The sequence below is a fragment of the Lampris incognitus genome, chromosome 14 (assembly GCF_029633865.1).
Source record: "Lampris incognitus isolate fLamInc1 chromosome 14, fLamInc1.hap2, whole genome shotgun sequence".
NCBI lineage: Eukaryota > Metazoa > Chordata > Actinopteri > Lampriformes > Lampridae > Lampris > Lampris incognitus.
This window is the reverse complement of record NC_079224.1, coordinates 36,323,861-36,335,984: the sequence shown is the minus strand read 5'-3', so window position 1 is coordinate 36,335,984 and position 12,124 is coordinate 36,323,861. Positions and strand designations below refer to the sequence as shown.

Here is a 12,124-nt window from a genome sequence, read left to right as displayed (position 1 = left end):
AACATAACATTAAAAGGATAGTTCAGAATTTTTGGAAAAGAAGGTGGTTCACTTCAGTTCAGCCATTAACTTATAAAAGGAGCTGATATCCATGTCATGTGCATGGAGGGTCATTCCATTAGTCAGGAAATTCTCTGAATGTTTTCTTGGCCAGTAAATCCCAGCATAACAGACCAATGTTTGGGTTGCTAATGCTGTGTTAATAGTATCCCCACCACTCCCCTCCTCTTGGAAGGATCAAGTCCAATAGACAGGCCCTCCTCTTCAGAGTAGACCTTCATCACCTCTCTATGTCTTCTTCCAGGAGCACAAGGTGCTACTTACAGGGACTCCTCTTCAAAACACAGTGGAGGAGCTCTTCAGTCTGCTTAACTTCCTGGAGCCGGAGCGATTCCCTTCTGAGCAGACCTTCATGACAGAGTTTGGAGACCTCAAGACTGAAGAACAGGTAACTCAACAACTCTTGAGGGTTGAGGTTTACAGTTTGGGCAGTTTGAAGATTTCAAGAGAGAACAGGGCTAATGGAGTGGAAGTGATACCCTAAGAATATTTTGTTAAGCTTGTAACCTCTGGAATAGTTGTACAATAAACTGCAGTTAAGAGCACTTGAAGTTATCATAGATTTTTTGCTAACTCTACATTATTTGGTGGCTAGGTGTAAAAGTTTTTTTTTAAGGTACAGTCTGTTGCACTACATAGTTGTTATTCCTAATCAATCACTTCTCTCTATTTCAAAACTCATGGTAAAAGACCCATTGTTCAGAGCTATTAAAATGGGTTGTAATGAAAGCTAATGTGTCTATCTGTCTTAGGTCCAGAAACTTCAGGGCATTCTGAAGCCCATGATGTTGAGGAGACTAAAGGAGGATGTGGAGAAGAACCTGGCTCCTAAGGAGGAGACTATCATCGAGGTGGGTTCCTTTTGTCTTAGCTCCTCCACTTTCCCATTATGTCAGTGATTTTGCTGAGGTTCTGTGGCTTTCTTAGTTGTTTTGAATACCATTTAAGATTGGCAGTCATAGTGATGGCTCCCAGATTGGGGTCTATAAGAGTGGTACTTCGTTATGTCTTGTAAAGGACCATGCAGATGTAATTTTTTTCATATTTTAGGAAATTATATTTTAGAAATAAGGGATCTACATTATGATGGAATCTTTTGAGGATCAAACTTAAGTTTTGCTTATTTGATAGGTGGAGTTGACTAACATCCAAAAGAAGTACTACAGGGCCATTTTGGAGAAGAACTTCTCCTTCCTCTCCAAGGGAGGCTCAGGGGGAGGTGGGGGAGGAGGAGCTAATGTTCCCAACCTTCTCAACACCATGATGGAGCTGAGGAAATGCTGCAACCACCCCTACCTCATCAATGGTACACACTTAGACACATACAAACCACTGCTACCTTATCAATGATAACACGCACACTCCCACTCACACACACACACACACACACACACACACACACACACACACTCATATATACACTTTCCAAGGATGGGACTTCACATTCCAAAATGTCTTTTTCATGCACCTCCATGAATTCAAATGATAACTTCTGCATTTCCTCTCACAGGAGCAGAGGAGAAGATTGTTGAAGAGTTTCGGGACTCCCATGGTGGGAGGGCAGACATGCCAGACTTTGCCCTCCAGGCCATGATCCAGGCTGCCGGCAAACTGGTGCTGATTGACAAACTGCTGCCCAAGCTAAAGGCTGGAGGCCACCGAGTCCTGGTGTTCAGTCAAATGGTTCGCTGTCTGGACATACTGGAAGACTACCTCATCCAGAAACGGTGAGGATAGAAGCATAGATGAAAGCAGAACATAAAGTACTACAACTTATGCCGTTTTTTTTTTTACCTTGCAACCACAACAAAAGCATTAAGAGCAGTAAAACAGGGTTAGATTAGCCAAATAATTTCCATATCTGAAGAATTTTTAAAGCAATTTTATGAGATACGTGGTTGGGGTTGCACAGAGTACTCGAGCATTTGAGTTCTCGAGCAGTTATATCAATTCTTGAATTTCTACATTAACATCGAGTACTCGTTAATTGCGTGGTACTAAATCTCGTGCGCACTCAGTTTCCAGTTCGTGCACACTCATTTTCCTGTTAAAGCCCTTGGTAAACAAGAGGAAGGATAGCGATAGCAGAAAAGGGTAAATCAATTCTTTATTGTTGTATTTCAATGTGCAAATTTTCTTTCCTATCTGTCGTTATGATGAAATAAACATGCAACAATTGTGAGTTGTGGACGGATTTCTTAAGGATGGCTCTAACATCGACTCGATCATATAATAGACTAGGCTACTACTACGTTTGGCTGCTCCCGTTAGGGGTCGCCACAGCAAATCATTCGTTTCTATCTCTTCCTGTCCTCTGCATCTTCCTCTGTCATGCGAGCCACCTTCATGTCCTCCCATACCACATCCATAAACCTCCTCTTTGGCCTTCCTCATTTCCTCTTCCCTGGCAGCTCCATATTCAGCATCCTTCTCCCAAGATACCCAGCATCTCTCCTCTGCACATGTCCAAACCATCTCAATCTTGCCTCTCTTGCTTTCTCTCCAAACCGTCCAACCTGAGCAGTCCCTCTAATATAATCGTTCCTAATCCTGTCCTTCTTTGTCACTCCCAATAAAAATCTTTACATCTTCAACTCTGCCACCTCCAGCTCCACCTCCTGTATTTTTGTCAGTGCCACTGTCTCCAAACCATATAACATAGCTGGTCTCACAACCATCTTGTAAACCTTCCCTTTAACTCTTGCTGGTACCCTTCTGTCGCAAATCACTCCTGACACTCTTCTCCACCCACTCCACCCTGCCTGCACTCTCTTCTTCACCTCTCTTCCACACTCCCCATTACTTTGAACGGTTGACCCCAAGTATTTAAACTCGTACACCTTCGTCACCTCTACTCCTTGCATCCTCACCATTCCGCTGTCCTCCCTCTCATTCACACATATGTATTCCATCTTGCTCCTACTGACTTTCGTTCCTGTTCTCTCCAGTGTATACCTCCACCTCTTTAGGCTCTCCTCAACCTGCACCCTACTCACTGCAGATCACAATGTCATCCACAAACATCATAGTCCACAGAGACTCCTGCCTGATCTCGTCCGACAACCTGTCCATCACCATTACAAACAAGAAAGGGCTCAGAGCCGATCCTTGATGTAATCCCACCTCCACCTTGAACCCATCTGTCATTCCAACTGCACACCTCCCCATTGTCACACTACCCTCATACATATCCTGCACCACTCCTACATACTTCTCTGCCACTCCTGACTTCCTCATACAATACCACACCTCCTCTCTTGGCACCCTGTCGTATGCTTTCTGTAAAGCCACAAAGACACAATGTAACTCCTTCTGACCTTCTCTTTCCATCTCAATCAACATTCTCAAAGCAAACATTGCATCTATAGTGCTCTTTCGTGGCATGAAACCATACTACTGCTCGCTAATCATCATCTCTCTTAACCTATCTTCCACTACTCTTTCCCATGTCTTCATGCTGTGGCTTATCAACTTTATACCTCTAGTTGCTACAGCTCTATATATCACCCTTATTCTTGAAAATAGGTACCAGTATGCTTCTTCTCCACTCCTCAGGCATCCTCTCACTTTCCAAGATTGTGTTAAACAGTCTAGTTAAAAACTGCACTTCCATCTCTCTTAAACACCTCCATGCCTCCACAGGTATGTCATCTGGACCAACCGCCTTTCCACTCTTCATCCTCTTCATACATCCTCAATATCCTCATTTTCTCCTTGCTAATCCACCGCACTTCCTGATTCGCTGTCCCCACATCATCTAACCTTCTTTCTCTCTCATTTTCTTCATTCATCAGCCCCTCTCAAAGTACTCCTTCCACCTTCTCAACACATTGTCCTCACTTGTCAGCACATTTCCATCTCTGTCCTTGATCACTCTAACCTGCTGCACATCCTTCCCAGCTCGGTCCCTCTGTCTAGCCAATTGGTAAAAGTCCTTTTCTCCTTCCTAAGTGTCTAACCTCTCATAGAACTCAACATATGCCTTTTCCTTTGCCTTCGCCACCTCTCACTTTGCTTTACGCTGCATTTCCTTGTATTCCTGTCTACTTTCTTCATCTCTGTGACTATCCCACTTCTTCTTTGCCAACCTCTTTCTCTGTGTGCTTTGCTGTACTTCCTCATTCCACCACCAAGTCTCCTCATCTTCCTTTCTCCATCCAGATGACACACCAAGTACCTTCCTAGTTGTCTCCCTCACTATTTCTGCAGTGGTTGCCCAGCCATCCAGCAACTCTTCACTACCACCCAGTGCCTGTTGAAACTCCTCCCTGAACTCCATACAACAGTCTTCCCTCTTCAGCTTCCACTGTTTAATCCTTGGCTCTGCCTTCACGTTCTTCCGCTTCTTGATCTCCAAAGTCATCATACAGACCCCACCATCCGATGCTGCCTAGCTACGTTCTCCCTATCTCCGATCCCTTTCAGATCGCGCTGCCTGCGTAAGATACAGTCCACCTGTGTGCACTTTTCTCCACTCTTACACGTCACTCTGTGTTCCTCCTTCTTCTTGAAATATGTATTCACTACTGCCATTTCCATCCTTCTCGCAAAATCCACTACCATCTGTCCTTCCACATTCCTCTCAACACACCACTTGCTCATCACCTCTGTTCCCTTCACCAACATGCCAATTGAAGTCTGCTCCAATCACCACTCTCCTCCTCTCTCCCCCTTGGGTACACTCTCCACCACTTCATCCAATTCACTCCAGAGTTCTTCTTTCTCTTCCATCTCACACCCAACTTGTGGGGCATATGTGCTGATAAACATTCATCAGCACACCTTCGATTTCCAGCTTCATACTCATCACTCTGTCTGACACTCAACTCCAGCACACTCTTGACATCTCTTGCTTCAGAATTACCCCTACCCCGTTGCTCCTCCCATTTGCACCAGAGTTTGAACCCACCTCCGATGCTCCTGGCCTTACTCCCCTTCCACCTGGTTTCTTGCACACAGTATATCTACCTACCTTCTCCATCATACCAGCGAGCTCTCTCCCTTTACTAGCTATAGTGCCAACATTCAAAGTTCCCGACTTCCACCTCCACACTCTTACCCTTCTTCCTCTCCCGCTGCCTCCGGACATGCCTTCCCCCTCTCCTTCTTCTTTTGCCCAACAGTAACATAGTTTCCACTGGCACCGATCGACCGATCCTGTATGGAAATCTGATTTATGATCTGCATATTTGATTTGACAAAGGTTTGTAGCCGGATGCCCTTCCTGACGCAACCCTCCCCATTTATGTGAGCTTGGGACTGGCACTAAGAATGCACTGGCTTGTGCATCCTCAGTGGCTGGGTTATATACAGGCTACTACACTAGTAGGCTACTACACTAACGCAGCTAAACAAATTGATGTTGTTAAAAAAATAGATGCAAACAAATATGACTAATTTCATTTTTAAGTTGGTTAGGCTTAGTAATGATGACCTGGTTTCATTGAATTTACAAAAAAAAAACCCACTTTGTTGACTGAACTTTCTTTCATGGGCAACTGTAGAACGTTGGTAGCAGTAACGTTAAAATATCATTGGTATCATCCGTACTTCACCATTATGTAAGGTAAGACCAAGAGTTGTCATCATGTCATTAAATTTATGCTTTGCTCTTTGCTGAGATTAACCTCATCATAGTTGCATAGTCTTTTAATTGATGCAAGATATCTCCCGCACAACCCCCCCATGCAACCGTTAATATGTGGGTGGACAGATTAATCAATGGAAAGTCTAATTGGACCATCTGCAAGGTGGACTTACTCTCACATATATATGGGTGGGAGCTTCCAGCTATTAAGGTCCAAATGCACTGGCTGTGATAATTGATGTATACACATCTTCTCTGATGCTGCTTTGATGCACTGTGGGCAAGAGATTTGAAATTACAGTAGCTTTTTGTTTCTGCTTTTCAAATAGCATGGGTAAATCCATCGTTTCATGTAATTTAGAGTGATGTAGCCTAATATGGAGCATATTCCTCACATTTCTAGTCCACCTGATTGACGAACAAGCATATAGTATATTGTGTTCTTCTTTTTGCCCATACATTTAAAAAAAAATGTTGGCTACTGACTACAGAAACCTCATGAGTGTTGTTTTGGTCCTTGGACACTCATCTCTAACAAAGATTTGTGCACATCAAGTTGGTTCTCTCACACCACTCTGTTTTGAGGAAACTTTTCGATCACTGAAAAAATATTCAGAATCAGAATCATGTTTATTGGCCATGTGGGTTTGCACATGCATGGAATTTGACTCCAGTTTTGTGGCTCTTTGTGTACTTAACAGAATTACAACACAACAATCTTCAGCATTAAGCATTCGTTTGAATGGCAGCCCATGGAAACTATTTTTGTCAGCATTACATTGCCAATTCTCAACTGGAATTTGCAATGGAAGTCAGTACAATTATGATACTTGTGGTTGCAGTGTTGATGTTGTGGGTAACATCAATAATAATAACCCCTATGCAACTCTCCTCTCTGTCTGTCCCTCTCCCTATCCATCTCTATCCAGATATCCTTATGAGCGGATTGACGGCAGGGTGCGTGGTAACCTGCGTCAGGCAGCCATAGATCGTTTCTCCCGGCCCGACTCAGACCGCTTTGTCTTCCTGCTGTGTACCAGGGCTGGAGGGCTGGGAATCAACTTGACTGCTGCCGACACCTGTATCATCTTCGACTCTGACTGGAACCCTCAAAATGACTTGCAGGTACAGACCCCAGAAGAGAGCAACTGTATTGAAATGACAGCAGGAAAGTAATAATATTCAAAAGCAGTGAGGTCAATGGAAAAGGGATAATTAAGGGGGAGACGAGCAGACCACCAGTGTTTGATATTCCTCGCATCTCTCACTGAATATGCTAGCTCTGGGTTGCTTTCCTCTTGAATGGATTTGCCATGGTGACTCTGAATGTCTCAGTCCAAATTCAGCAATGAATGATGTTTCTGTCACTCATCCAGACCTCGTTTTCTTCTCTCCTGCTTCCCCTCCACTCTCTCTCTCCCTCTCTCTCTGTCTGTCTCTTTGTTTCTCCCTCCATTCTCTTTCTCCCTCTGCTTGTCTCGCCATCAGGCCCAGGCCAGGTGTCACCGTATTGGCCAGTCCAAAGCTGTGAAGATCTATCGTCTGATCACCAGGAACAGCTATGAGAGGGAGATGTTTGACAAGGCCAGTCTGAAGCTGGGACTGGACAAGGCAGTGCTCCAGAGCATGAGCGGGCGAGAGAATGCAAACAATGGGGTGAGACACATTGCACAGGGAGCTAACATCCCACAGACACACGTGCATTATGGGTTTTAGCCAAAGAGATAGCTTCATACAACTTATAGAATAATATCTTTTGTCTTTTATTTTGCAACTGTTGTCTCACAGTGAAAAATGTTGCGCTAACACAAATCTGTGTTTTTGCTTTCTTCTTGGGGGAGGTCTGAAAAAAAATGTCCTTTTAGTAAAAATTAAAACTTGTCAAGCAAGATTTGTTGTACATTTGTTTTGTCTGCGGACCAAAAAACTGTTTTTCTGGCTTTGCAGTGCTGTGTACTGGCAAAAACCTTTTGGCTAGTCTCAAAATTAATTTGTGTTTGTGTGTGTTGTCCAGGTACAGCAGTTATCCAAGAAAGAGATTGAGGATCTGCTGAGGAAGGGAGCATATGGAGCGCTAATGGATGAAGAGGATGAGGGCTCCAAGTTCTGTGAAGAAGACATTGACCAGATCCTCCAGAGACGAACTCAGACCATTACCATAGAGTCTGAAGGCAAAGGGTCTACCTTTGCTAAGGTAAAATATCAATTCCTCTATCTAAAATTGCATCCCTTAGCAGTGTTCTCAGTGAGTTTTGGAGTAGTGAGTTTAAGTGTATTTGTTGGCCATAACAGAATATTGATTAACTGACATTTGATTTAGCCTATGAACAAGTTCATATCAAAGTAAGTAAATCCATTGCTTTCAGCAGTGTTTTGGTGTTATTATGAGTAGCCAAAAAAATGGCTGACTTTCACCACTTAGCCTTTTAATTGAGTATTTTTAAGTTACAGTTTGTAATATCCTTCTTGAATGTAATATCATTACATTGCTGAAAACAAAAGGGTCAGATGTTGATAACTGGCAAAATAAAATAATAAAATTCAAGGAGTGACCTTAGAACATTGTTTACTTTCATACTTGCAACTCAACCTTGTAATTTATTAACCATGAAGCAAACGGTGAAATTTGGTTGCAGATTATAAATTGAGAAAAAATGCTTGCTTTGCATAATGTGTCAACAAAGAGAATATGTGTTTCATGCAACATTAGCATGTGTGTGCTTTTCGAGACATTTGGTCGCTTTAGCCGTTTTTTATCAAGACCAGGAGAGACCATTAAAAAGTGGCCCAGTTTGAGATTATTTTGGTCAAAATAAATCGATTTGATGCCAGGAAAATAAGGTTCAAACTAGGCCTGGGCGAACTGCTGAAGACAGTTGTAGAGGTTATCTCCAAAGCTGTGGCCAACAACAAGCAAGCCCACAAACAGAGGAACATTGCCTTTGTCAGGTCTGGTGAGCAGCCTCAGTCACAACACAGATCAGCAGCTGGTCTCCTCACCTCTGTGTCAGACTGGAAGCTGCGAGTCGACTTCGAGGGGCAGCTCAGGTTCCCAGACCACGTTACGACAACTTCGTTGAGGCCGTACATTGTGCTGTTGTCAGCCTCTTCAAAACAGGTGCTCCTTATAGAGCTGATGGTTCCCTGAGAGGACCAGCTGGATGAGGCAAATGAACAGAAGCAGTTCAAGTACCAGGAGCTGGTGGATCAGTGCCGGAGGAGAGGCTGGAAGGCGCGTTGTGAGCCCATTGAAGTGGGGTGTAGAGGCTTTGCTAGCCGCTCACTGTGCAAGATCTACACTCTACTTGGCATCACTGGGGCTGCTATAAAAGGAAAGCCATCTAGTCTTCCATGGAGGCATCAGAGAGGGCCTCCAGATGGCTTTGGATCAGAAGGAGTGATCTTTGGGTCAATGCTGCTGGGACACAAGCCAGAGCCTGATCAACTCTGGCTGGGTCGCCTGAGTGAGGGTGTATGATGTTGAAAGACCCGAAACACCCAAGGATGATGTGTCCCAGTGCACCCTAGGATGTATCTTCAAATCGTGTGCTCCCTCCCTGGCTCATAAATGGCCTATCATATCCCTTGATAATTGAGCGTGCCATGAGTGACACACAAACAGCCAATCATTTATTTAACAGACAAACCCCAAGCGTGTTCCTTCCCTGCCATATAAACAGCCTACCATATCCCTTGATAATGGAGCGTGCTACGAGTGACACGCGAAAAGTTAATCACTTAACAGGTGTGTTGTTTGGTTGCACCATCGACATCAGAATCGTCTTTATTGGCCAAGTATGTTTGCACATACGAGGAATTCGACTCCAGTTTAGTAGCTCTCAATGTACTTACACAGAATAATAACACAGAAGGAATATATACAAGGAATGACTATTAAAAAGGTGAAACTGTATCTTTGAACTGTAAACAGGGTACAGATACTGCAAAGAAGGAAAGAGTGCAAGGAGTGCTGAGATAAATATCAAATGGTAATAAACAAGACACCACTTTATATACATATAGTAGGTGGATTTTTATGTACAGTACACAGCCTGTACTATACAGTATACAGTACTGTGTGTGTGTGTGTATATATATATATATATATATATATATATATATATATATATATATATATATATATATATATACACATATATGGGGTTTTTTTTTTCCCGCAACCATCAATGGTGTTGGAGTGGAATATCAACACTAATACAGGAAAAATGCATTAAAACTTTTTTCCTGTATCCGTGTTGATATATATAATACAGATGCTGGGGGAAAAAAGTTTTAATACATAATGAAACAGGCTTGTAGTGCTATATAATAAAACTTTTTTTCCTTGATCTGTATTGATATTCCGCTCCTCATTAGTTGATAGTTGAGCACTTCTATCAACACCATTGACGGTTTCGGGGGAAAAACGCTATATATATATATATATATATATATATATATATATATATATATATAGCGTAGTGTGTATATGTGATTTGTAGGTGCAGTGGGTATTATAGTGTTCCAAGGTTATTGCACAATGCCACAGTGAGCTCACTGTGCCCGCCTTCACCCATCAGTCAATCACAAACTTCCTGACAGACAGGAAGCAGTAGGTGAGGCTGAGGAAAATCACATCCAGTACCCAGACAGTCAGCACTGGCACCCCCTCAGGGATGTGTGCTCTCCCCACTGTTCTTCCCCTTCTACACAAACAACTGCACCTCAGGAGACCCATCTGTTCAACTTTGGAAATTTACAGACGACACAACAGTCATCGGCCTCATCCGAGACGGAGATGAGTCTGCATACAAGCAGGAGGTCGAACAACTGGCCCTGTGGTGCAGTCACAACAACCTGGAGCTGAACACACTCAAAACTGTGGAGATGACAGTGGACTTCAGGAGGAGCCCCCCATCACTGCCTCCTCCTACCACCACCATACCCAACAGCACTGTGTCAGCTGTGGATTCCTTCTGGTTTCTGGGTTCTACAGTGTGAGGAAAATCACATCCAGTACCCAGACAGTCAGCACTGGCACCCCTCAGGGATGTGTGCTCTCCCCACTGTTCTTCCCCTTCTACACAAACGACTGCGCTTCAGGAGACCCATCTGTTCAACTTTGTAAATGTACATATGACACAACAGTCATCGGCCTCATCCGAGACGGAGATGAGTCTGCATACAAGCAAGAAGTCGAACAACTGGCCCTGTGGTGCGGTCACAACAACCTGGAGCTGAACACACTCAAAACTGTGGAGATAACAGCGGACTTCAGGAGGAGCCCCCCATCACTGCCTCCTCCTACCACCACCATACCCAACAGCACTGTGTCAGCTGTGGATTCTTCTGGTTTCTGGGTTCTACAGTCACCCAGGACCTAACATCATCAACACAATCATCAAAAAGGCCTCATAAAGGATGTATGTCCTGTGCCAGCTCAGGAAATAAAACCTGCCTCAGGACCTGCTGATCCAATTTTACACCACAGTCAGAGGCTGTTCTCTGCACTTCCATCACTTTCTGGGTTGGATCGGCCACCAAACTGGACAGGAAAAGACTACAACAGATAGTCAGGTCTGCAGAAAAGATTATCGGTGCCAACCTTCCCACCATTCAGGACCTATACATCGCAAGAGTCAGGAAACAGGCAGTGACAATCACCATAGATCCCTCACACCCTGGACACAACCTGCTCCAACTTCTTCCCTCTGGTAGGCACTACAGAACACTGTACATCAGAACCACCAGACACAGGAATAGTTTCTTCCTCCTCGCCGTTACACTTATGAACGGCTAACTGGGTGAGTTTGGTGAGTAATACTTCTGGGAGGATGGTTTTGAATGCTGAGCTGAAGTCCATGAACAGGATCCTTGCATATGTCCCTGGGGAGTCAAGTTGTTGCAGAATGTAATGCAGTCCCAAGTTGACTTCATCATCCACTGACTTGTTTGCCCGATAGGCAAACTGCACTGGATCCAGCAAGGGGGCCTGTGATGTCTTTCAGGTGGGTCAACACTAGTCTCTGTAAGGACTTCATGACCACAGACATCAGGGCGATGGGCCTGTAGTCATTCAGTCCAGTGACTTCTTGGGGACCAGGATGATAATGGAGATTCTGAAGCAGGTGGGGACTTCACATAGCTCGAGTGATCTGTTGAAGTTCCATGTGAAGATGGGGGCCAGCTGGTCTGTGCAGACTTTCAGACAGGAGGGTGACACTCTGTCCAGGCCTGGTGCCTTCCTGATCTTCTGTCTCTGGAAGTGCTGACACACATCCTCTTCACAGACCTTCAGTGCCGGTGGGGAGTCAGGGGAGAGGAGGGTTTATGGCAGGGAGTGCACTTTGTTGTGTAATGTCTTCGTTGGGGCGGGTGAGGGGTGTGAAAGGGGCTGATCAAACCTGCAGTAAAACATATTAAAGTCGTCAGCTAGTTGAAGATTCTCGACAATGTGGGGGAAAGGTTTCCTGTAGT

General features: G+C 44.2%; 1 protein-coding gene across 1 annotated transcript in view; it reads left to right on the top strand.

Moving 5' to 3' along the window:
* The window catches only part of chd7 (chromodomain helicase DNA binding protein 7), a 111,603-nt gene that overhangs the window by 66,000 nt on the left and 33,479 nt on the right, over positions 1 to 12,124 (top strand). The window contains exons 15-21 of the mRNA XM_056292499.1: positions 305 to 448; positions 813 to 911; positions 1,192 to 1,366; positions 1,571 to 1,787; positions 6,577 to 6,772; positions 7,136 to 7,303; positions 7,662 to 7,841. Of these exons, the coding sequence (XP_056148474.1) occupies positions 305 to 448; positions 813 to 911; positions 1,192 to 1,366; positions 1,571 to 1,787; positions 6,577 to 6,772; positions 7,136 to 7,303; positions 7,662 to 7,841 (1,179 nt within the window). The remainder of the gene's footprint in view (positions 1 to 304; positions 449 to 812; positions 912 to 1,191; positions 1,367 to 1,570; positions 1,788 to 6,576; positions 6,773 to 7,135; positions 7,304 to 7,661; positions 7,842 to 12,124) is intronic.